Source organism: Coregonus lavaretus (assembly GCF_964263955.1).
Source record: "Coregonus lavaretus genome assembly, chromosome: 27".
In the NCBI taxonomy this organism is placed as follows: Eukaryota; Metazoa; Chordata; class Actinopteri; order Salmoniformes; family Salmonidae; genus Coregonus; species Coregonus lavaretus.
The window spans coordinates 38,680,489-38,708,297 of NC_140014.1; the positions used below are offsets into that span (position 1 = coordinate 38,680,489).

Below are 27,809 nucleotides of genomic sequence, written 5' to 3' on the forward strand. Positions count from 1 at the left end.
CCATAGACTGCTTGGAGGGTTAGGAAACCAATGTGTAATTTTGTAATTTGGCTGAACTATCCCTTTAACCCTAAACCTAACCCTATCATTAACCCTAACCGTAACCTATTTTTAACCAATTTGGGAAATGAAGCAACATCGGCTTGTAGCTCCGTCTCATCACTTTAGTTTTTCCTATGACAAAGATGTCCTCATGGAGTCCATGTTGGGGCATTATTATCCTTTTAATGCAGTTGGCACTGCCAGATGGAGGCTGCCTCGTTCATACAATCTCCACATTAAAATAAAATAGAAATGAGTTTATTTCATGCAATTATTAATGATAAACACAAACATTCAGAGCGCACAGCACAACACAGTTTACTTGCTAGCATTTTCATACAAATAGTAAAAAGAGAGCTTGAATCTGAAGGAAACACATACTGTATCACATTGCCAGATATATATATATATATATATATATATATATTGTATACTTCTCTCTGAAGAAGTTTAAAGAAACATGTCTGTAAAGAATATTACTGAATTGAACGTCCAAACTTTCCATTCCAACAGCTTTCACCAATTCTAATGATGTAAAAAAAAAAAAGTTAAAACAGCTGTTTCAGTAATCATATACAATAATAGAAAGTTATCTAAGTGATATAGCCAAACCAATTAACCTCAAAATCAAAATCTGCATAAAATAAACAACAGCAAAAATAAAAACATTGCAATAAACAGGCGGTAGTATCTCGTGGTAAGCAGCTCAGTTACCCAGCTCATCTACCCTACCCAACCCAACCCACCACAAACCATTTAACATAACACTTGGATTTCATGTTCTAGAAGAACCACAAAATATTTTTTGTTAATTTTTTTTCCGTCATTCTTTTTTATTTTAAACACAACCTGAAGACTTGGTGATTGGTTGTCCATCATGTTTCTGGGTGGATAACCATACTATCTTCGGTTGTCCTTTGACTACACAGATTGATCCATCAAACATGCTGCACAGCCCTCAACAACACCCCTCAGATCAGGTCAGATCAGACCGCTGTAAATGATTACATGTTACTTTGTGGTTTTTAATTGCCTGCTTTAGCTTCCATCGTAGAGAAAGAGACACTAGTACTCCTCCATGCCCATCTGTTAGAAGATGTCTACATATTGAACGTCCTCGTTCATGTCCCAAGATGAGCAGACTTCCTGTCAGACCAAATAAATCACACCCCGTTTACAGGATGGCACAGAAGAACTTCTTCTCCCTAAAAGGGTTTTCGGATGCAGGCACCGGTGACAGGAGCGGGTCCTCTTTGGCATGGGCTTCGCAGTACGACATTAAGTCTGCTGCTGCTTTGGACACCTGTATTGAAAGGCACACACACACACACACACACACAAACAGTTTGACTAAGATTCCACACAATAGATTTGTCAGTACTTTTACATTCCAGTGCAGAATAAAGTGGTAATAGCATGGTAACTTTAACCTGTTACCATGCTATCACCATGTTATTACCATGTTATTACCATGTTATCACCATGTTATTACCATGCTATCACCATGTTATTACCATGTTATTACCATGCTATCACCATGTTATTACCATGCTATCACCATGTTATTACCATGCTATCACCATGTTGTTACCATGCTATCACCATGTTGTTACCATGCTATCACCATGTTATTACCATGCTATCACCATGTTGTTACCATGCTATCACCATGTTGTTACCATGCTATCACCATGTTGTTACCATGCTATCACCATGTTGTTACCATGCTATCACCATGTTATTACCATGCTATCACCATGTTGTTACCATGCTATCACCATGTTATTACCGCTGTATTCTGTGCTGCAACCGATATCTCCTTCTGTATATCCCTTAGTTCCTATATCCTTTTAGGCAGTGATGCTAGCGATTTCTCATATATCGGTTGTATCCTTTTAGGCAGTGATTCTACCGAACAGTCTCAATTCATTGGGACATGAACTCTACAAGGTGTCGAAAGCGTTTCACAGGGATGCCGGCCCATGTTGACTCCAATGCTTCCCACAGTTGTGTCAAGTTGGCTGGATGTCCTTTGGGTGGTGGACCATTCTTGATACACACGGGAAACTGTTGAGTGTAAAAAGCCCAGCAGCGTTGCAGTTCTTGACACACTCAAACCAGGGAGCCTGGCACCTACTACCATACCCCGTTCAAAGGCACTTAAAACTTTTGTCTTGCCCATTCACCCTCTGATTGGCACACATTACACAATCCATGTCTCAATTGTCTCAAGGCTTAAAAATCCTTCTTTAACCTGTCTCCTCCCCTTCATCTACACTGATTGAAGTGGATTTAACAAGTGACATCAATAAGGGACCATAGCTTTCACCTGGATTCACCTGGTCAGTCTATGTCATGGAAAGAGCAGATGTTCCTAATCCGTTACATCCTTTTGGGCAGTGATGCTAAAGAGTTCTCATATATCTGTTAGGTCTTTTATCTTCTTGGCTGGTGATATAGACCTTATTCCCCCTCACCTTTATCCTGTCGATGTTGGCCTCCATCTTCAGCTGCTCTACCAGTTTCCTGGCCTGGGCAATGCTTGCTGTGTTGTTGGACGCCATGATAGAGATTCTCAGCTAGGCCTGGTCTAGGCTGTCTGGTTAGAAGAGAAGAGGTTCAGTTAGGGTTGGAGCTTAAGGTTAGTCTGTATGTCTGTCTGTCTGGGTGGCAACCTGGTCTCGGAGCATTTCGTATCATTCGTGTTATTAGTGCATTCAGAAAGTATTCAGACGCCTTCCCTTTTTCCACATTTTGTTACGTTACAGCCTTATTCTAAAATGTATTAAATAAAACATTTTCCTCATCAATCTACACACATAATGACAAAGTGAAAACAGGTTTTTGGAAATGTTTGCAAAACATGTCAGATAATTTTTGCATTTGCTTATGCCTGTCTGGTTAGCCAGATGGGCGGGGGTTGCCATTTTGCGATTATTCTATTGGTTCCACTGCGCCAGGCAAGCTCAATCAAGCCCAGATAAACAATTTCAAATGATTTCAAATAGTCTAGTATTTGAACTCGGGTCTGTCATCACCCCATGGCAAAAGTCCAACAAAAACAACAAGGCTGTGCATCCAGTAAAACAAAATGCCATTTTATTCCCAGAGAGGGGAAAGAAGGAGCCGTCACCTCCAACCATCATCACCTAGACGAGCTCCTAGACCAGGGATCATGAAATAGAATAATAATTTGTAGACTGCAAATTGACCGCATGAAGCCCAAACAGACATAATATTTGACTAAAACATAATAATTTGAACCTTGCTTACATTTGTATACGTTCACACGTCTCTCTATTATGCGTGGGAATACTTGGGAACAGATTTCCAAAATGAAAATCACTAGGCGCTGATTTCCTGGTGTTTTTACCCCCCCCAAAAAAAAATACAAACAAAAAAACAACAACATATATATCTACATCAATCATTATATATACACACATAAAGTGCCTTCGGAAAGTATTCAGACCCCTTGACCTTTTCCACATTTTGTTACGTTACAGCCTTATTCTAAAATTGATTAAATATAAAAACAATACTCCATAATGACAAAGTGAAAACAGGTTTGTAGAAATATTTGCAAATGTAATAACAATTAAAACTGAAATACCTTATTTACATAAGTATTCAGAACCTTTGCTATCAGACTCAAAATTGAGCTCAGGTGCATCCTGTTTTCATTAATCATCCTTGAGATGTTTCTACAACTTGATTGGAGTCCACCTGTGGTAAATTCAATTGATTGGACATGATTTGGAAAGTGCATGTCAGAGCAAAAACCAAGCCATGAGGTTGAAGGAATTGTCTGTAGAGCTCCGAGACAGGATTGTGTCGAGGCACAGATCTGGGGAAGGGTACCAAAAAATGTCTGAAGCATTGAAGATCCCCAAGAACACAGTGGCCTCCATCATTCTTCAATGGAAGAAGTTTAGAACTACCAAGACTCTTCCTAGAGCTGGCCACCCGGCCAAACTGAGCAATCGGGGGAGAAGGGCCTTGGTCAGGGAGGTGACCAAGAACCCGATGGTCACTCTGACAGAGCTCCAGAGTTCCTCTGTGGAGATGGGAGAAACTTCCAGAAGGACAACCATCTCTGCAGCACTCCACCAATTAGGCCTTTATGGTAGAGTGGCCAGATGGAAGCCACTCCTCAGTAAAAGGCACATGACAGCCCGCTTGTAGTTTGCCAAAAGGACTCTCAGACCATGAGAAACAAGATTCTCTGGTCTGATGAAACCAAGATTGAAATCTTTGGCTTGAATGCCAACTGTCACAACTGGAGGATACCTTGCTTGGTGGTGGCAGCATCATGCTGTGGGGATGTTTGTCAGCAGCAGGGACTGGGAGACTAGTCAGGATCGAGGGAAAGATGAACGGAGCAAAGTACAGAGAGATCCTTGATGAAAATCTGCTCCAGAGCGCTCAGGACCTCAGACTGGGGCAAAGGTTCACCTTCCAACAGGACAAAGACCCTAAGCACACAGCCAAGACAATGCAGGAGTGGCTTCGGGACATGCCTCTGAATGTCCTTGAGTGGCCCAGCCAGAGCCCGGACTTGAACCCAATCGAACATCTCTGGAGAGACCTGAAAATAGCTGTGCAGCGACTCTCCCCATGCAACCTGACAGAGCTTAAGAGGATCTGCAGAGAAAAATGGGAAAAAACTCCCCAAATACAGGTGTGCCAAGCTTGTAGCGTCATACCCAAGAAGACTCAAGGCTGTAATCGCTGCCAAAGGTGCTTCAACAAAGTACTGAGAAAAAGGGTTAAAAAAACCAACTGTTTTTGCTTGGTATATATGAGGTATTGTGTGTAGATTGATGAGGAAAAAAACAATTGAATCCATTTTAGAATAAGGCTGTAACACAACAAAATGTGAAAAAAGTCAAGGGGTCTGAATACTTTCCGAATGCACTGTAAATCCGAGGCACTCTATTTAGTATGATATGTTACTTTTCGTATAGTATGTATTCATTTGTGGATGTCCATCATCCAATTTGTATGATATATTACGAATTAGAATTTGTAGGATATGTTACGAATTAGCAAAATATACAATATGTTTCTAATTGTAAAATATTTGCAAAACGTATGATATGTTACGAATTCCAATTTGTTGTGGCTAACATTAGCTAGGTGGCTAATGCTAACGTTAGCTAGCTGGCTAATGTTAGCTAGGCTAGGTGTTAGGGTTATGTGTTAGGGTTAGGATCAGGTTAAAGGGTTAACGTTAGGGGAAGGGTTAGCTAAAAGGGTTAAGGTTAGGGGAAGGGTTAGCTAACATGCTAAGTAGTTGTAAAGTAGCTCAAAAGTAATAAGTAGTTCAAAAGTGGCTAATTAACTAAAATGCTAAAGTTGTCCATGATGAGATTCAAACCTTTGGGTTGCTAGATGTTTGCGTTATACGCCCACCCATCCACACCGAGAGAGAGAGAATGCGAAGAGAGAGACTGAGGGGTAATTGCTTTGTCCATTGTTATCTTTTCAGCAAGTACTAATGTTATTTGGTGTGTGTGCTTCTAAGAACTGCCATTCTTAGATGACAATGGGGAGGACGTGAGTGTCAAGGGTCATAGAACAAGTTTACACTCCAGTCTGTACACATGAGAGAATACAGTAACATCCATCCCTGCTCACAGTGTTGGTCAAATCATAAATCAGTAGTCTGTCTCTGGTGTAGGGTACAGGAGTTGTCCTCTCAGTCAGCATTGCTACATTACGTCAAATGAATACTAATTCCCTGCTCTAGTAGTATCAGGTAACAGTCTGATACCCTTTATCAGGCTGAGCCCCTAATGGCACCCTGTTACCTACAGTACCCCCGTCAAAAGTTTGGACACACCTACTCATTCCAGGGTTTTTCTTAATTTTGACTATTTTCTACATTGTAGAATAATAGTCGAGACATCGAAACTATGAAATAACACATATGGAATCATGTAGTAACCAAAAAAGCGTTAAACAAATCAAAATATATTTTATATTTGAGATTATTCAAATTAGCCACCCTTTGCACACTCTTCTCTCAACCAGCTTCATGAGGTAGTCACCTGGAATGCATTTCAATTAACAGGTGTGCCTTGTTGAAAGTTCATTCGTGGAATTTATTTCCTTCTTAATGCGTTTGAGCCAATCAGTTGTGTTGTGGCTAGGTAGGGGTGGTATACAGAAGATAGCCCTATTTGGTAAAAGACCAAGTCCATATTATGGCAAGAACAGCTCAAATAAGCAAAGAGAAACGACAGTCCATCATTACTTCAAGACATGAAGGTCAGTCAATCCGGAAAATGTCAAGAACTTTGAAAGTTTCTTCAAGTGCAGTCGCAAAAACCATCAAGCGCTATGATGAAACTGGCTCTCATGAGGATCGCCACTGGAATGGAAGACCTAGAGTTACCTCTGCTGCAGAGGATCAGTTCATTAGAGTTACCAGCCTCAGATTGCAGCCCAAATAAATGCTTCACAGAGTTCAAGTAACAGACACATCTCAACATCAACTGTTCAGAGGAGACTGCATGAATCAGGCCTTCGTGGTTGAATTGCTGCAAAGAAACCACTACTAAAGGACACCAATAAGAAGAAGAGACTTGCTTGGGCCAAGAAACATGAGCAATGGACATTGGACCCGTGGAAATCTGTCCTTTGGTCTGGTGAGTCCAAATTTGAGATTTTTGTTTCCAACCGCCGTGTCTTTGTGAGACGCAGAGTAGGTGAACGGATGATCTCCGCATGTGTGGTTCCCACCCTGAAGCATGGAGGAGAAGGTGTGATGGTGTGGGGGTGCTTTGCTGGTGACACTGTCAGTGATTTATTTAGAATTCAAGGCACACTTAACCAGCATGGCTACCACATCATTCTGCAGTGATACGCCATCCCATCTGGTTTGGGCTTAGTGGGACTATCATTTGTTTTTCAACAGGACAATGACCAAAAACACACCTCCAGGCTGTGTAAGGGCTATTTGACCAAGGCGAGTGTTGGAGTGCTGCATCAGATGACCTGGCCTCCACAATCACCCGACCGCAGTTGGACCGCAGAGTGAAGGAAAAGCAGTGCTCAGCATATGTGGAACTCCTTCAAGACTGTTTGAAAAGCATTCCTCATGAAGCTGGTTGAGAGAATGCCAAGAGTGTGCAAAGCTGTCATCAAGGCAAATAGTGACTACTTTGAAGAATCTAAAATCTAAAATATCTTTTGATTTGTTTAACACTTTTTTGGTTACGACATAATTCCATGTGTTATTTCATAGTTTTGATGTCTTCACTATTATTCTACAATGTAGAAAATAGTAAAAATAAAGAAAAACCCTTGAATGAGTAGGAGTGTCCAGACTTTTGACTGGTACTGTACGTAGTGCACTACTTTTCACCAGAGGCCATAAAAGGATGAACTCACTGCAACCCTCTAAAACTCTGACTGCCTAGAGTCTAAGGGCCGGGGCTGGGTTTCTACCTAGCCAACATATGGAATTGTTTTAAGATGGTCATACCAAGGATCATTTAGTTATTTGACTTGGAATTCTAGCACCCCTGTAAGTATAACATTTGACGAAACATTGAATTTGGCTTTACTGCTTTTAGCCAATAGAAACGCATTGAATAACATATTCAGACATGGCAAAACAGAGTCAAACATTTATTAAAATAAAGTACATTTTGCAGTGTCTGTCCTGTAGCTCAGGGTTATTAAAATTTGTTTCTATCCATATTTAACCCCTTTTTTGGCACTAAAGTACTTCCATACTTCCATTAATTTTTTTAACTGGTACTGGGTTCTGTGAGGCTTGTGGGCGTCGTAGAGCCCAAACCGTTCGGACGCTACAGATGTTTTCAGGATGTGTCCTGGTCTGTCAAACACCGCTGTAGCTCTGCCACCTTCCACCGCAGATGCGGAAGGCCGACATGAACAGATATCTCTAGTTTAAACAAACAGATTGTGATGGGTATTTGTATTATTATGCTGTATACATTTCCGCGTGGGCTGATGTGTCTGTGTCGGTGTAACTGACTAGCTATCCCTAGTGATTCATCCCATCAGTGACCTCCTACCTCTCAACCCCATGGTGCAGTAGGTTAGGGTAGGGGTCACCGTGGGGTCAGATGGATCAGTTTGTCAAACACTCATCCCAGATCTCTGCGTGGTGCTGGAACATCAATATTGATCTCCCACAGTGGCACACCTGTCCATGTCACAGCGCCCCACCTGTCCATGTCACAGCGCCCCACCTGTCCATGTCACAGCGCCCCACCTGTCCATGTAGGGGGGGGGGGGGGGTCAGTTTCCACTGCTGTCAGAGCCTGACCACCCTGCGCCTGATCTGCCTCAGCCACAGGGTCAGGTGGTCAGGCTTAGGTGGTGTTAGTGGATCAGGTGGTCAGGCTGAGGTGGTGTTAGTGGGTCAGGTGGTCAGGCTGAGGTGGGGTTAGTGGGTCAGGTGGTCAGGCTGAGGTGGTGTTAGTGGGTCAGGTGGTCAGGCTGAGGTGGGGTTAGTGGGTCAGGTGGTCAGGCTGAGGTGGTGTTAGTGGGTCAGGTGGTCAGCTACCTATCATGCTTTATTCATTAGTCTGGTTCTACCCCAGAACAGTGTCTCTTATCTTTCGACACACCTCACATTAAAGCCTCATACTGGTGTGGCCTGAAGTCTAGAGGTCAGTGCCACCACACACAGCAAACATACCAAATCCACCGCTGTCTATGTGATGCACTGTCTCCTCTATTTAAAAACTCATACTGTCTATGTGACCCACTGTCTCCTCCATTTAAAAACCCATACTGCATTGTCCCCACGCGAAGTTGGAGAAGTTGAAATAAAGCCATTTATTTCAGTGAGGCAAAGGACCAGATATTCTAGAGGATTAATAGTGACTGTAAAACAGGCTAAGTTGTATCAACAGCATAACGGAAACTACAGGCTTTTACTGCCCCTAAGGCTTTCAGGACATGGTCTGTGTCAGAAATGGCAGCCTATTCCCTATATAGTGCACGTATTTTGACCTGGGCCCTGGTTAAAGTAGTGCACTACATAGGGAACAGGGTACCATTTCAGACACAACCATGGTTGCTCTGGTTGTTCTCACAGTCTTCTCTCTCTCTCTCTCTCTCTCTCTCTCTCTCTCTCTCTCTCTCTCTCTCTCTCTCTTCTCACACACACACACATACACACACACACACACACACACACACACATTTAAAGTAGCAACCACCTAGTAGACCTTGTCTGGTACCTGCTAGTGGTGAAGGAGAACAGGCTACAGAGGTAGAGAGGGAGTTTACCCAGAAGGGCAGAAGGAGGTGCCAACAGAAGGAGGTGCCAACAGAAGGATGCCAGGGCGACCACTCCAGGGACCACTCCATCATGCGTCACACTGATGGGGTGGGTGGGCAGTTGAGTTCTACCATGAACCCAGTGTCCCTTGAACAGTAAATACTAGAATACCAGAACTGAATACTAGAACTGAACATAAGAATAGCCTACTGAATATATAAATTAAATTCTAGAATTGGATATTATTCAATACTATACTAGAATTAGTGAATACTATAATTATAATTATTACAGAGAGATAACACAGAGAGGTACATTGTATGTTTTCATATTTGTAAGAAGGGTGTTATCATCTTTAACCTGGCTGGGACACTATATAATTAATTTTATTTAACCAGGTTAGTCTTATTGAGATATAAAATAGATTTTTCAAGAGAGACCTGGATAAATCTTCCATACTTATAATCTGTTCCTATCTGGGTCCCATCTGTGGAGGCCATATGCCTGCCCTTCTACACATTGGCCCCTGATGGGTGTCAGGAAGACCAGCACTGTGAGGGTGAGGCCCCCAGGGGCCTCGTTATATGTTGGAATGTTAACTCTAATTTAGGCTATGATTCAATCCAAGGCACATTTTAGAGAAGCACATTGCTCTTTGACTTTTAAAGGCAGTTTACACTAAATATTTACTGTGAATGTGATATTTGTGAACATCGGGATCATTGCTTTTAAAAGGTGCATTGTTGACAGACCAATGCTGTTCCCTACAACGCGCCTTGGATTGAATCCCAGACTTTGTCTTCCAATTGCACATGAGAATGTAATTTAAGTTGCCCCACTTGTTCAAATAGGGCAGAAACTACAACAGCATCATTGACAAAGTTCTGAACAACTCTAAAATAACACTCTTTTTCCATAATGAGGCCACAATATCATAATGGTCAATACTCATGGGAGATGTCAAAACAGGTCATAATACTGTATCATCAGCCAGTTGATAGGGACCTACGCTACACTATGCTACTCTACACTACACTACACGACTCTACGCTACGCTATACTACGCTAAGCTACACTACACTACGCTAAGCTACACCATTCTACGGTAAGCTACACTACTCTACACTCCACTACTCTACGCTACGCTATACTACGCTAAGCTACACTACACTGCGCTACACTACACTACGCTACACTACGCTAAGCTACGCTCCACTACTCTACGCTACGCTATACTATGCTAAGCTACACTACACTACACTACACTACGCTAAGCTACACTACACTACACTACGCTACACTACTCTACGCTACGCTATACTACGCTAAGCTACACTACACTACACTACACTACGCTAAGCTACACTACACTACGCTACACTACGCTACACTACTCTAAGCTACACTACACTACGCTACACTACGCTACACTACTCTACACTACGCTACACTACTCTACGCTACGCTATACTACGCTAAGCTACACTACACTACACTACACTACACTACGCTAAGCTACACTACACTACGCTACACTACTCTACACTACTCTAAGCTACACTACACTACGGTACACTACTCTAAGCTACACTACACTACGCTACACTACTCTAAGCTACACTACACTACGCTACACTACACTACTCTAAGCTACACTACGCTACACTACTCTACACTACGCTACACTACTCTAAGCTACACTACGCTACACTACAGTGTTGAATTATTTCAATAGAAAACTGCCAAATTCTGAAATGACTCTATGGGCCCTGGTCAAAAGTTGTTCACTATTTAGGGTGTTTTGCGGGTGCCAACATTTAGGATGCAGCTTGTAGAAGTTGTGAACCGTTATGGTGAGATATTAACTGTCATGTAATCCCAAACCATTGTTTGAACAATCGTTCAAAGTTGCGAACACAAGAGCTAGTGTAAGGTACATTACAGTATGTTAGTACAGTAGGTGTAAGATGGGATCTCCCTCAGTTTCACACTGTTACAGTTCAGTGTGTTAGTACAGTAGGTGTAAGATGGGATCTCCATCAGTTTCACACTGTTACAGTTCAGTATGTTAGTACAGTAGGTGTAAGATGAGATCTCCTTCAGTTTCACACTGTTACAGTTCAGTGTGTTAGTACAGTAGGTGTAAGATGGGATCTCCTTCAGTTTCACACTGTTACAGTTCAGTATGCTAGTACAGTAGGTGTAAGATGGGATCTCCCTCAGTTTCACACTGTTACAGTTCAGTGTGTTAGTACAGTAGGTGTAAGATGGGATCTCCCTCAGTTTCACACTGTTACAGTTCAGTATGCTAGTACAGTAGGTGTAAGATGGGATCTCCCTCAGTTTCACACTGTTACAGTTCAGTGTGTTAGTACAGTAGGTGTAAGATGAGATCTCCTTCAGTTTCACACTGTTACAGTTCAGTGTGTTAGTACAGTAGGTGTAAGATGAGATCTCCCTCAGTTTCACACTGTTACAAGAGACTCACAAGACACATTCATTCTTCACTCAAACATTCTCAAATTCTCCAGTGCGCATTGAGGCACACACACTTTCAGGCTGGCAGGCAGGCAGGCAGGCAGGCGTTAATACAGTCCACTCTTTTCTGTGTTTTAGGTCTTACCTTGTCTGCTTACTCCCCCGTACTCTGTCCTGGTGTCTTCCCGGCCTACAGATCGGTCAGAACTCTGGTTCTGCCCTAGTCTGTAAAGAGAGAGAGAGAGAGAGAGAGAGCGAGAGAGAGAGAAGGGAGAGAGAGCAGGGAGACAGTACAGATATATTACAGTACAGACACTGACTGCATGCTTCTTCCTTCCTTCCATCTGAGGCCTGCTGCATTCCAGTTAAATTACACGTAGGCCCGTGTAGCCTCTCTTGGCTGGTCGCTGTGCGTCAGAATGTCACAGCTCTCCGAAACCACATGATACAGTACTGAATGGCTCTGGAATGGACAGGGATTCTTTTCTCTCTCTCTCTCTCTCTCTCTCTCTCTCTCTCTCTCTCTCTCTCTCTCTCTCTCTCTCTCTCTCTCTCTCTCTCTCTCTCTCTCTCTCTCTCTCTCTCTCTCTCTCTCCGTCTGTGGATCCATTCTTCTTCATCTGTGAGTTGGTTTTCCGCTGCCTCTGATAAATGAGCCAACAGATCTGCAGACAAAGGTAAAGCAACCCCCCCTCAAAACAACGTTACATCCCTCATTCGCTGGTAACGTTAAGCCCCCCAGCAGATACAGTAGATACTGGATGACAGTAGTATAATATCTTACCAACACTGTCTGCACAATCTTTCAGGACTTGTGCTCGATATTAGTGAGAGAGAAAAGGAGGGATAGAGAGAGAGAGAGAGAGAGAGAGAGAGAGAGAGAGAGAGAGAGAGAGAGAGAGAGAGAGAGAGAGAGAGAGAGAGAGAGAGAGAGAGAGAGAGAGAGAGAGAGAGAGAGAGAGAGAGAGAGAGAGAGAGAGAGAGAGAGAGAGAGAGAGAGAGAGAGAGAGAGAGAGAGAGAGAGAGAGAGAGAGAGAGAGAGAGAGAGAGAGAGAGAGAGAGAGAGAGAGAGAGAGAGAGAGAGAGAGAGAGAGAGAGAGAGAGAGAGAGAGAGAGAGAGAGAGAGAGAGAGAGAGAGAGAGAGAGAGAGAGAGAGAGAGAGAGAGAGAGAGAGAGAGAGAGAGAGAGAGAGAGAGAGAGAGACCGACACTAGTCTGTGGCGACCTAAATGCCAGAACTGGACAAGAACCTGACCCCTAATTTACTAATTTGCACCCCAGTATCTCTATTTGCACATCATCTTTTGCACATCTATCATTCCAGTGTTAATACGAAATTGTAACTATTTTGCACTATGGCCTATTAATTGTATTTTTATTTTTTTGGCCTATATAGAGTCTAAGCTTACAGTTCTCCCTCCCTCTCCCTCTCTTTCAGTATTTCGGGTGCGTGTGTTAGTTTTTCGGTTCATTGGATGAAAAATAAGTAACTGGGCTGATGCCATGGAATCTTTTATTATGCTGTCTCAACAGAATCTATGCTCTTGTTTTCAAGTCTTCACGACAAGCACTTGTACCTTGACCCAGTCAAAGTTTATGGCATCTAGCAATAGCCTGGTCCTAGATCTGTTTGTGCTCTCTTGCCAACTCCTATGATCATTGTTTATTTTTATTTTTTATTATTATTATTTTTTTTGTTGGGGGGGGTAGATCAGCTTAATATTGCAGATAGATTGTAACTTCCATCAATGTAATTGTCTGCATCACTTCCAATCCCCCATGTTTATATATATATATATATATATATATATATATATATATATATATATACACAGTGGGGAAAAAAAGTATTTAGTCAGCCACCAATTGTGCAAGTTCTCCCACTTAAAAAGATGAGAGAGGCCTATAATTTTCATCATAGGTACACGTCAACTATGACAGACAAAATTAGAAGAAAAAAAATCCAGAAAATCACATTGTAGGATTTTTTATGAATTTATTTGCAAATTATGGTGGAAAATAAGTATTTGGTCAATAACAAAAGTTTCTCAATACTTTGTTATAAACCCTTTGTTGGCATTGACACAGGTCAAACGTTTTCTGTAAGTCTTCACAAGGTTTTCACACACTGTTGCTGGTATTTTGGCCCATTCCTCCATGCAGATCTCCTCTAGAGCAGTGATGTTTTGGGGCTGTCGCTGGGCAACACGGACTTTCAACTCCCTCCAAAGATTTTCTATGGGGTTGAGATCTGGAGACTGGCTAGGCCACTCCAGGACCTTGAAATGCTTCTTTAGAAGCCACTCCTTCGTTGCCCGGGCGGTGTGTTTGGGATCATTGTCATGCTGAAAGACCCAGCCACGTTTCATCTTCAATGCCCTTGCTGATGGAAGGAGGTTTTCACTCGAAATCTCACAATACATGGCCCCATTCATTCTTTCCTTTACATGGATCTGTCGTCCTGGTCCCTTTGCAGAAAAACAGCCCCAAAGCATGATGTTTCCACCCCCATGCTTCACAGTAGGTATGGTGTTCTTTGGATGCAACTCAGCATTCTTTGTCCTCCAAACACGACGAGTTGAGTTTTTACCAAAAAGTTATATTTTGGTTTCATCTGACCATATGACATTCTCCCAATCCTCTTCTGGATCATCCAAATGCACTCTAGCAAACTTCAGACGGGCCTGGACATGTACTGGCTTAAGCAGGGGGACACGTCTGGCACTGCAGGATTTGAGTCCCTGGCGGCGTAGTCTGTTACTGATGGTAGGCTTTGTTACTTTGGTCCCAGCTCTCTGCAGGTCACTCACTAGGTCCCCCCGTGTGGTTCTGGGATTTTTGCTCACCGTTCTTGTGATCATTTTGACCCCACGGGGTGAGATCTTGCGTGGAGCCCCAGATCGAGGGAGATTATCAGTGGTCTTGTATGTCTTCCATTTCCTAATAATTGCTCCCACAGTTAATTTCTTAAAACCAAGCTGCTTACCTATTGCAGATTCAGTCTTCCCAGCCTGGTGCAGGTCTACAATTTTGTTTCTGGTGTCCTTTGACAGCTCTTTGGTCTTGGCCATAGTGGAGTTTGGAGTGTGACTGTTTGAGGTTGTGGACAGGTGTCTTTTATACTGATAACAAGTTCAAACAGGTGCCATTAATACAGGTAACGAGTGGAGGACAGAGGAGCCTCTTAAAGAAGAAGTTACAGGTCTGTGAGAGCCAGAAATCTTGCTTGTTTGTAGGTGACCAAATACTTATTTTCCACCATAATTTGCAAATATATTCATTAAAAATCCTACAATGTGATTTTCTGGATTTTTTTTCTCATTTTCTCTGTCATAGTTGACGTGTACCTATGATGAAAATTACAGGCCTCTCTCATCTTTTTAAGTGGGAGAACTTGCACAATTGGTGGCTGACTAAATACTTTTTTTCCCCACTGTATGTTCTTCAATGCAAGGCCGACAGACAAGTTCCTTACTTTCTCCCCCTTCCACTTTCCTCTTCCATTTTTGCGGTAAGGCTGCAATTATTTGATTGTAATTTTGGGTAGAGCAGACATTTCCATATGTTTTTGTTAGCTGCATGTGCGACATAACTCCACCAGTCCTACCGATGATATCACTTACGAAGATTATACCTTTTTTAAACATTTTGTCAAAAAAATGTTTTTTTGTCAATTAGTATATTTGAGTTTAACCACAATATTTGTTGCATTATTTGTTCTGTCGTTTCTGTCATGGACGTTGAAGGACGGGTCAGACCAAGGTGCAGCGTGAAATGCATACATGTTTATTTATAAAAATAAACACACGAACAAAACAACAAAACCAAGTAACGTGAAGTCCTCAGGCTAAACACAATACAAGCCTATACACGGAACAAGATCCCACAACTAATGATAACAAATAGGCTACTTAAGTATGATCCCCAATCAGAGACAACGAGCGACAGCTGCCTCTGATTGGGAATCACACCCGGCCAAACATAGAAACACAATGCCTAGAATGTAAACCTAGAAATAATAACATAGATCTCCACACCCTGACTCAACATACAAGAGTTCCATAAGTCAGGGCGTGACAGTACCCCCCCCCCCCACCCCCCCAAAGGTGCGGACTCCGACCGCACAAACCTGACATAACAGGGTAGGGTCCGGGTGGGCATTCCGCCTCGGAGGCGGATCCGGCAGCGGGCGTGACGACCTCATTCTCTCAGCCTCCCCGTTGCGCCCCTGGTCTGGTCTGGACCTCGGCGCGCTGCTTCCCCTCTCCTTCCTCCCACGATGCTCCAAGCCCTGTCTGGGCCCTGGTGTGGGAGACCCCGAACCTGGAGAGGGGCTGACGTCAGGGTCTGGACTGGAGCCGCTGACCGGAGCTGGACTGGGCACCGGTGGAGCGGACTGCTCTGGCTCCAGAGTGGAGCTGCTGACCGGAGCTGGACTTGGCACCGGTGGAGCGGACTGCTCTGGCTCCGGATTGGAGCTGCTGACCGGAGCTGGACTGGACCCCGGTGGAGCGGACTGCTCTGGTTCCGGAGTGGAGCTGCTGACCGGAGCTGGATTAGGCACCGGTGGAGCGGACTGCTCTGGCTCCGGAGTATAGCCGCTGACCGGAGCTGGACTAGGCACCGGTGGAACGGACTGCTCTGGTTCCGGAGTGGATCCGCTGACCGGAGCTGGACTGGACCCCGGTGGAGCGGAATACTCTGGATCCGGAGTGGAACCACTGACCGGAGCTGAACTGGGCACCGGTGGAGCGGACTACTCTGGCTCCGGAGTGGAGCGACCGACCGGTGCCGGACCAGGCACCGGTGGAACAGGCACGGGCCGTGCCGGACTGGACACACGCACCACTTGTCTGGTGCGGGGAGCAGGCACGGGCCGTACCGGACTGGGAACATGCACCACTGGCTTGGCGCGAGGAACAGGAACGGGCCAGGCCGGATTGGGAACACGCACCACTGGTCTGGTGCGAGGAGCAGGAACGGGCCGGGCCAGACTGGGGACACACACCACTGGCTTGGTGCGGGGAGCAGGTACGGGGCATACCGGGCTGGCGACACGCACCACTTGCTTGGTGCGAGGAACAGGAACGGGCCGGGCCGGACTGGGAACACACACCACTGGTCTGGTGCGAGGAACAGGAACGGGCCGGGCCGGGCCGGACTGGGGACACACACCACTGGCTTGGTGCGGGGAGCAGGTACGGGACGTACCGGACTGGCGACACGCACCACTGGTTTGGTGCGAGGAGCAGGGACGGGCCGGGCCGGACTGGGGACACACACCACTGGTTTGGTGCGAGGAGCAGGTACGGGCTGTACAGGACTGGTGAGGTGCACTGGTGACACAGTGCATAGATCCGGAGCAGGATATACTGGACCGTGGAGGCGCACTGGAGACCAGGAGCGTTGAGCCGGCACAACCCGTCCTGGCTGGATGCCCACTTTCGCACGACACGTGCAGGGCGCTGGCACAGAACGCACTGGGCTGTGCATGCGCACTGGCGATACGGTGCGTATCTCCGCATACATGGGTTCCTCAATTAACCCACGCTCCTTATGTTGCCTGACCAGCTCCTCTCTCCGTGCATCTACTTCCTCCTTCTCCCTACGAGCCTCCTGCAGTGCCTCCTCTTGAATGGAGCTCTCCCGCTCTATTCTCGCTATCAGCCCCTGTAATGTGGTGGCCTCCTCTCTTACCCTGCCGATCCGATCCTTCTCTCTCTCTCGGCAATACTCCTCCAGTGAGGACTCCTCCGGGAGCCCCCACGAGTTAGGGAACAGAAACTCATCGTCGTCGTCATCCTCTGACTCCTCAGTATAAAACTGTTCCCACTCTTGTTCCCATGGTCGTAGGGACTCAACCTGGAAACCCACCGGGTGCAGTGGTCGGGGCTCTTCTCTCTCGCTCCCCGACCACTCCTTTAGCCCCCCCAAAATTTTTCTTGGGGCTGCCTCTCGAGCTTCCTCCTCGGCCAGCGCCTTCTGTGTTGCCGTTGCTCCTCTCCTGCCTGGGCATCTACCTTCGCCCATTATCCTTTTCCCGCAAATATCTCCTCCCAAGACCACATCTTCCCCACCTGTGTCCAGGGTGTTTGCTCCTGGGCACGCTGCTTGGTCCGTGTTTGGTGGGATCTTCTGTCACGGACGTTGAAGGACGGGTTAGACCAAGGCGCAGCGTGAAATGCATACATGTTTATTTCTCAAAATAAACACACAAACAAAACAACAAAACAACGTAACGTGAAGTCCTCAGGCTAAACACAATACAAGCCTATACACGGAACAAGATCCCACAACTAATGATAACAAACAGGCTACTTAAGTATGATCCCCAATCAGAGACAACGAGCGACAGCTGCCTCTGATTGGGAATCACACCCGGCCAAACATAGAAACACAATGCCTAGAATGTAAACATAGAAATAATAACATAGATCTCCACACCCTGACTCAACATACAAGAGTTCAATAAGTCAGGGCGTGACAGTTTCTGGAGGCTTAAATTGAAATTGCAACCAACTTTCTATGGCTTGTTTTAGAAATAGTGATGTTTGGGAGATTATTTCCATTTCAAATAACTGAAAGTGAGTGGTTGTAATCTGAATAAAGGGAAAAAGGCCATTCTTGACCATTAGGTGAGACAATCTGCTAGAGAACCAGTTCGGATTTAAGTATAACTTTTTTATGACTGAAGCTTTTAGTGATGGGTCTAATGCTTTAATATTTAATAATTTCTGTCCTCCGAATTCATATTCATTATATAAATAGGCCTGTTTAATTTTGTCTGGCTTGCCATTCCAAATAAAATGGAATATTTTTGTCTCATATAATTAAAAAAAACTGTTCGCTAGGCGTAGGCAAGACCATAAGCAAATAGGTAAACTGGGATAATACTAAAGAGTTAATCAGGGTGATTTTTCCACAAATTGACAGGTATTTACCTTTCCATGGTAGCAAGATCTTATCTATTTTTGCTGACTTTCTATTAAAAGTTATTGAAGTGAGATCATTTATTTCCTTTGGGATATGTATTCCGAGTATATCCACATCACCATCAGACCATTTTATTGGTAAACTACATGGTAATGTAAAATTTGTATTTTTTAGTGATCCAATACGTAATATAGTACATTTGTCATAATTTGATTGTAATCCAGAGTGGTTAGAAAATGTATCTAGGTCCTCTATGAGGCTGTGGAGGGATTCTAGTCGTCGATTTAAAAGAAAACATGTATCATCAGCGTACAATGACACCTTTGTTTTTAAGCCCTGGATTTCTAATCCCCTGATATTATTGTTGGATCTGATTTTAATAGCTAACATCTCGATGGCCACAATAAATAGATATGCCGATAGTGGACAACCTTGTTTCACTCCTCTTGACAGTTTAAAACTTTCTGAGAAATAGCCATTATTGACTATTTTACACCTAGGGTTACTATACATGATTTTGACCCATTTTATAAGAGATTCTTTAAAATTGAAATGCTCCAGGCATTTATATATAAACCCCAGTCGTACTTTATCAAATGCTTTTTCGAAGTCTGCTATGAATAGCAGGCCTGGTTTCTCAGATTTACCATAGTGTTCTATTGTTTCCAATACTTGCCTTATATTATCTTCAATGTATCTTCCATGTAAAAAACCTGTCTGATTAGAATGAATAATATCCAACAATACCTTTTTAATTCTATGCGCTATACATTTTGCTAGAATTTTTGCATCACAACACTGAAGTGTAAGGGGCCTCCAATTTAAAGAGACTGGATCTTTATATTTTCCACTTGTATCCTGTTTCAGTAATAATGAGATCAGACCTTCTTCTTGAGTGTCAGATAATCTACATTATCAATTGAAAAACAATCTCTACTAGCTTCAGTTAGAGGAGATGGAGGCGACTGAAACGAAAACATATGCTTAAAGTACTTTGTTTCCTCCTTCAAAATATCATTTGGTGAATTATGGGTTACTCCGTCAATTGTAACCAGTTTCATTAAATTATTTTTGGTAGCATTCCTATGTTGAAGATTAAAAAATAATTTGGTGGATTTTTCCCCATATTCCATTCAGTTTGCTTTATTTTTATAATATATTACACTTGATCTTTCTTGAATAAGTTTCTCCATTTCTTTTTGTTTTTCCTCTAATTTATTTTGAGCCCCTATGTTACAGTTTTTATTGCCATCTATCTGTTCTGTTAGACTTTCTATTTCCTTTGTTAGTATAAACTCTTTTGACCTAAATTGTTTTTGTTTCCGAGATGAGTACTGAATTGCATGGCCTCTAAAGGCACATTTAAAGGTGTCCCATACAATAAGGGGATTTGCTGTACCTATGTTATGTCGGAAAAAGTCAGTTATAAATTCCTTTGTCCTAGTTAAAAACAAATGATCATCCAATAGGCTTTGATTAAATTTCCAATATCCTCGCCCACGTGGAAATTCAGTAAGAGTAATGTATATGCCAATTATATGATGGTCCGACAGCATTCTGTCCCCTATCAACACTTTTTAAACTTTTGGTGCCAACGAGAATGACATAAGAAAGAAGTCAAGACGACTAGCTTGATTGAGTCTCCGCCATGTATATCTCACTAGATCAGGATATTTAAGCCTCCATATATCTACTAGTTCTAATGTATCCATGACATTCACAATTTCCTTAAGAGCATGTGGGTGATTGTTTGTGGTGTGATTTCCTTTACGGTCCATTGAGCTATTTAAAACAGTATTATAATCCCCCACCATAATAATATTGTCTTGAATTGCTTGCAGGGTTGATAATGTATTATATATATTGTCAAAGAAGTGTGGATCATCATTATTTGGTCCGTAAATGTTAATGAGCCAAATCTGTTTATTGTCCAATAACATATTTAAAATAATCCATCTACCTTGCGTATCTATTTGGACAATTTACACATTCGGATCGAAATTACTATTAATTAATATCATCACCCCTTTTGAATTTATTTTCCACGCAACTTCATCTAGAATTGTTGAATGAGTTTCCTGTAAACAATAGATATTATATTCCTTCTCTTTGAGCCATGTAAATATTGTTCTTCTTTTGTTATTATCAGCTAAGACGTTACAATTATAACTGGCTATACTTATTTCACCATACACCATAATGAGATAAAAGTTTCAAGTCTATTTATCATAATATATGTTTGTAAATTTACCAATAAAAAATACCATAATGATTGAGTGTCCAAATAGCTGTACCGTGATATTTTCATCGCTACTAAGTAACCCTTTAATTGTTCTCCACTAATTCCCCCGCTAAAGCCCCTCCCCATCCCAAGTTGAGCCGTCATCCCACTGATCGGCATCCCACCCACGTCCCTAGGGCCCCGAGAGGCCAGGACCCATCCATCGAAAACAGCACACAGTGCCACGCACAAAACAGAAGCAGATTAACCGCCAAAAGCATTTCCAATGCTGTCACCTCTCTCTCTCTCTCTCTCTCTCTCTCTCTCTCTCTCTCTCTCTCTCTCTCTCTCTCTCTCTCTCTCTCTCTCTCTCTCTCTCTCTCTCTCTCTCTCTCTCTCTCTCTCTCTCTCTCTCTCTCTCTCTCTCTCTCTCTCTCTCTCTCTCTCTCTCTCTCTCTCTCTCTCTCTCTCTCTCTCTCTCTCTCTCTCTCTCTCTCTCTCTCTCTCTCTCTCTCTCTCTAAATATATATATATATATATACTGCTCAAAAAAATAAAGGGAACACTTAAACAACACAATGTAACTCCAAGTCAATCACACTTCTGTGAAATCAAACTGTCCACTTAGGAAGCAACACTGATTGACAATACATTTCACATGCTGTTGTGCAAATGGAATATACAACAGGTGGAAATTATAGGCAATCAGCAAGACACCCCCAATAAAGGACTGGTTTTGCAGGTGGTGACCACAGACCACTTCTTAGTTCCTATGCTTCCTGGCTGATGTTTTGGTCACTTTTGAATGCTGGCGGTGCTTTCACTCTAGTGGTAGCATGAGACGGAGTCTACAACCCACACAAGTGGCTCAGGTAGTGCAGCTCATCCAGGATGGCACATCAATGCGAGTTGTGGCAAGAAGGTTTGCTGTGTCTGTCAGCATAGTGTCCAAAGCATGGAGGCGCTACCAGGAGACAGGCCAGTACATCAGGAGACGTGGATGAGGCCGTAGGAGTGCAACAACCCAGCAGCAGGACTGCTACCCCCGCCTTTGTGCAAGGAGGAGCAGGAGGAGCACTGCCAGAGCCCTGCAAAATGACCTCCAGCAGGCCACAAATGTGCATGTGTCTGCTCAAACGGTCAGAGGGCCCGACGTCCACAGGTGGGGGTTGTGCTTACAGCCCAACACCGTGCAGGACGTTTGGCATTTGCCAGAGAACACCAAGATTGGCAAATTCACCACTGGCGCCCTGTGCTCTTCACAGATGAAAGCAGGTTCACACTGAGCACGTGACAGACGTGACAGAGTCTGGAGACGCCGTGGAGAACGTTCTGCTGCCTGCAACATCCTCCAGCATGACCGGTTTGGCGGTGGGTCAGTCATGGTGTGGGGTGGCATTTCTTTGGGGGGCCACACAGCCCTCCATGTGCTCGCCAGAGGTAGCCTGACTGCCATTAGGTACCGAGATGAGATCCTCAGACCCCTTGTGAGACAATATGCTGGTGCGGTTGGCCCTGGGTTCCTCCTAATGCAAGACAATGCTAGACCTCATGTGGCTGGAGTGTGTCAGCAGTTCTTGCAAGAGGAAGGCATTGATGCTATGGACCGCCCGTTCCCCAGACCTGAATCCAATTGAGCACATCTGGGACATCATGTCTCGCTCCATCCACCAACGCCACGTTGCACCACAGACTGTCCAGGAGTTGGCGGATGCTTTAGTCCAGGTCTGGGAGGAGATCCCTCAGGAGACCATCCGCCACCTCATCAGGAGCATGCCCAGGCATTGTAGGGATGTCATACAGGCACATGGAGGCCACACACACTACTGAGCCTCATTTTGACTTGTTTTAAGGACATTACATCAAAGTTGGATCAGCCTGTAGTGTGGTTTTCCACTTTAATTTTGAGGGTGACTCCAAATCCAGACCTCCATGGGTTGATAAATTTGATTTCCATTGATAATTTTTGTGTGATTTTGTTGTCAGCACATTCAACTATGTAAAGAAAAAAGTATATAATAAGATTATTTCATTCATTCAGATCTAGGATGTGTTATTTTAGTGTTCCCTTTATTTCTTTGAGCAGTGTATATATATATATATATATATATATATAACTATTTAAAAGTATATATCTATTCAAATATCTTGCATATCTTATTTTCCATCATTATCAATTAATATGCGTAATAATGTTGGCAGTTCATGCGTAGGATTTTAACATATAACCCGGATTGCCATTGTATCACATTTAATTTATTGACAAGCAATTGTTATCCTAGCAAATAATTACCGCGGTCCATCCCATACCCACCCTAACATCCCCACCCCCCCACAACAGATGCCGGACAAACACACACGCACATACTCACAAACTCCAACACACTCAACTCCCCTCCTCCACAATCCACCATAAAATCAGATGCTCAACGGTTGTTACATCCCAGAGCCCAACTCAAGAAAGGACCTGATTTACGAGTGCACATACAGTTACAGCGGATTGAGAAAGCATGCAAGATTGAGCAGAAATTGACAACCATGTGAGATTTGATTAATCTACTTAATCTATGTCAAGTCCTAGGTGATGGAGATCACCCTCTTCACCTGAGACACAAACACTCTGGTCCCCCGTTGTAACCATTTTTCCCAAGCATCTCCGTGCAGTCAGACCTTTGATCATTTTGTGCCACCTGGGCCACAATGATAAACCCCCTCTCTGATTGTCCGAGTGTGACCCCCTCCCCATGGGTTACTGCAGCCAGTGTTGCCAGCACTGCCACTACCTGGGTGGGGGTACCCCACCGGAATCCCCACTGGCTAGGTACAAGGTCGTCAAGGTTCTCATTAGCAACTTTGAGAATTTCCTTGTATATAATGCTCTCCCATCAGGGAGCTCTGGCTTTGTAGGACCAACCCTGCCAGGCAGGCTCAGAATTTTGAGGGTGCGGTGCTGCTCAAGTAGGTCTCTGACCGCATTTATTTATCTGTTTAGGCTGCATACTCACAGCAGGTCCATAAAACAGATGGGAACTTCTCTTTGGTGTATGGGTCGCTCAGGTGGGTGTCCAGGATATAGGGTTGGGGATCTTTCCATCATGATAGGACAATAAAAAATTAGATTAGATGTATACTATATTTAAAAATGCATATCCCTCATCTACACAAAATTGAAAGCTCTCTCTCACTACCCCTGCTCATAGACACCCGTCGGCTCTGGGATATGCAACCATTTCCCCTCTCACTCACTTAACGCCGCACCTTTTCAAACACAAAAATGCACACCACATGGTTATGGGCCGAGCACGCAAACGCACCCACATCCCACACCTGCCGCAAGGGGGAAAGGACGCCAGAGAGAACACAGGTCCAACCACAACAACCGTCCGCCAAAAGAACAATTGCCCGCCAAAAAAGCCATGTTCTAATTAGTTGTATTTGAAGATGTATTATTCTGCTTGTTATCTTTTCTTGTTATATCGTTTTATCCTTTTTTAAATACTATACATGTTCTTTAATATTACAATCCCTATCATTGCTAGTATTGGGTGTTCCATTATTCGACTCCTCTATTAGAACTTTCAGAATAGCCATGGAGTAATCTTTGTGTCTCTGAACATTTGGTTGTCAATATATAGTTTATCGACCACAAGTGCCACACGTTTCCCTTTTAATCTATTTTTGTTGAAGATTGGATACAGAACTTTGCGCCTTTCTGCAATCTCCCTCTGGAACTGATCATTCATGCCTATTTTCGTGCCAGCAAGTCTTTTACCTAGGCTTTTAACCATTGCTTTATCCTTAAAAAATGCAAATTTGGTAACGATTGGGCGATCATATTTCTGTCCTCTTTGTCCGAAACGGTCTACACGTTCGAGTTGGATTTTATCGACAGCCTCGAGTGGGATTTGAAGCGCTGTATGCAGGAAATCCTTCATAATATTCTCGGTTATTTCTCCCTCCTTTTCCTGAATACCCGTAAGTACTAGATTTTCCCTCATCGATCTAGTTTGGATGTCTAGTAAGGCTTCTCTCAGAAGGTTGTTCTCCTTTTTAAGTTCCCTAACGTCTGTTTCCATCTTAGTGACTGTCACTTTTAATTTTTTGGTTTCTTTCTCCATTATCGCAGCTTTTTCGTCACTCATTTCAAGACTCGCTTTCAACTCTTTTACATCCTTACTGACCAATTCTAGTATGCCCAATTTGTCATTTATCGACTTCAACAGGTCACTTTCCACACTTACCAGACCCAGTGGTGAAAAGCATATATCTCATCTTCCGAGTGGCGCAGCGGTCTAAGGCACTGCATCTCAGTGCTTGAGGCGTCACTACAGACCCCCTGGTTCGATTCCAGGCTGTATCACAACCGGCCGTGATTGGGAGTCCCATAGGGCGGCGCACAATTGGCCCAGCGTCGTCCGGGTTTGGCCGGTGTAGGCCGTCATTGTAAATAAGATTTTAGGCAACAACAAAAAATGGCAACAACAAATTAAATCCGTTTTAGACAACTTCCTGGACAAAACGTTCCACTGTAATAGTGAAGGTGTAATCTTGGCAGTAGAAAACCTAAACAGTATATTTGACCTCTCAGCTTCCCTATCAAATCAAAAAATCTCTAACAGAAAACCAAAGAAAAGTAACAACAATGACAAATGGTTTGACGAAGAATGCAAAAACCTAAGGAAACCTATCCAACCAAAAACATAGAGACCCAGAAGCCTACGCCTTCACTATGGTGAATCACTAAAACAATACAGAAATACACTATGGAAAAAGAAGAAACAGCATGTCAGAAATCAGCTCAATGTAATTGAAGAATCCATGGACTCTAACCACTTCTGGGAAAATTGGAAAACACTAAACAAACAACAACACAAAGAGCTATCTATCCAAAACGGAGATGTATGGGTAAACCACTTCTCCAATCATTTTGGCCCTATAACAACAACAAACAGCAAACAAATATACATGATCAAATGCAAATCTTGGAATCAACTATTAAAGACTACCAGAACCCACTGGATTCTCCAATTACATTGAATGAACTACAGAACGAAAGGCCAAAAAGGCCTGTGGTGTTGATGGTATCCTCAATGAAATGATAAAATATACAGACCACAAATTCCAATTGGCTATACTTAAACTCTTTAACACCATCCTTAGCTCTGGCATCTTCCCCAATATTTGGAACCAAGGACTGATCACCACAATCCACAAAGGTGGAGACAAATTTGACCCCAATAACTACCGTGGGATATGCGTCAACAGCAACCTTGGGAAAATCCTCAGCATTATCATTAAGCAGACTAGTTTATTTCCTCAGTGACAACAATGTACTGACCAAATGTCAAATTGGCTTTTTACCAAATTACCATACGACAGACCACATATTCACCCTGCACACCCTAATTGAAAAACAAACAAACAAAACAAAGGCAAAATCTTCTCATGCTTTGTTGATTTCGAAAAAGCTTTTGACTCAATTTGGCATGAGGGTCTGCTAAAAGTGTGTGGTTAAAAGTGGCAAAAAACACACACATTTCTTTCCACAGGGCTGTGGGGTGAGACAGGGATGCAGCTTGAGCCCCACCCTCTTCAACATATATATCAACGTATTGGCGGGGGCACTAGAACAGTCTGCAGCACCCGGCCTCACCCTACTAGAATCTGAAGTCAAATGTCTACTGTTTGCTGATGATCTGGTGCTTCTGTCACCAACCAAGGAGGGCCTACAGCAGCACCTAGATCTTCCGCACAGATTCTGTCAGACCTGGGCCCTGACAGTAAACCACAGTAAGACAGAAATAATGGTGTTCCAAAAAAGGTCCAGTTGCTAGGACCACAAATACAAATTCCATCTAGACACCGTTGCCCTAGAGCACACAAAAAACGATATATACCTCGGCCTAAACATCAGCACCACAGGTAACTTCCACAAAGCTGTGAACGATCTGAGAGACAAGGCAAGAAGGGCCTTCTATGCCATCAAAAGGAACATAAAATTCGACATACCAATTAGGATCTGGCTAAAAATACTTGAATCAGTTATAGAACCCATTGCCCTTTAAGGTTGTGAGGTCTGGGGTCCACTCATCAACCAAGAATTCACAAAATGGGACAAACACCAAATTGAGACTCTGCATGCAGAATTCTGCAAAAAAGATCCTCTGTGTACAACGAATAACACCAAATAATGCATGCAGAGCAGAATTAGGCCGATACCCGCTAATGATCAAAATCCAGAAAAGAGCCGTTAAATTCTATAACCACTTAAAAGGAAGCGATTCCCAAACCTTCCATAACAAAGCCATTACCTGCAGAGAGATGAACTTGGAGAAGAGTCCCCTAAGCAAGCTGGTCATGGGGCTCTGTTCACAAACACAAACAGACCCCACAGAGCCCCAGGACAATAACACAATTAGACCCAACCAAATCATGAGAAAACAAAATGAGAATTACTTGACACATTGGAAAGAATTAAGAAAAAAACATAGCAAACTAGAATGCTATTTGGCCCTAAACAGAGAGTACACAGTGACTGACCCAAACTTAAGGAAAGCTTTGACTATGTACAGACTCAGTGAGCATAGTCTTGCTATTGAGAAAGGTCGCCTTAGGCCAGGTTTCCTCCAGATATGACGCTTGGCATTCAGGCCAAAGAGTTCAATCTTGGTTTCATCAGACCAGAGAATCTTGTTTTTCATGGTCTGAGAGTCTTTAGGTACCTTTTAGCAAACTCCAAACGGGCTGTCATGTGCCTTTTACTGAGAAGTGGCTTCCATCTGGCCACTCTACCATAAAGGCCTGATTGCTGGAGTGCTGCAGAGATAGTTGTCCTTCTGGAAGTTTCTCCCATTCTCACAGAGGAACT

General features: G+C 43.5%; 1 protein-coding gene across 1 annotated transcript in view; it reads right to left on the minus strand.

The window, feature by feature from the left end:
- Nucleotides 1-862: 862 nt before the first annotated feature.
- Nucleotides 863-27,809, minus strand: part of LOC311102520 (guanine nucleotide-binding protein G(I)/G(S)/G(O) subunit gamma-2) — a 39,986-nt gene continuing 13,039 nt past the window's right edge. Inside the window, exons 2-4 of the mRNA XM_084143883.1 lie at nt 11,934-12,013; nt 2,520-2,641; nt 863-1,345 (exon numbers count right to left, since the gene is read on the minus strand). Coding sequence (XP_084000009.1) covers nt 1,217-1,345; nt 2,520-2,606 — 216 coding nt within the window. The 5' untranslated portion in view covers nt 2,607-2,641; nt 11,934-12,013 and the 3' untranslated portion in view covers nt 863-1,216. The remainder of the gene's footprint in view (nt 1,346-2,519; nt 2,642-11,933; nt 12,014-27,809) is intronic.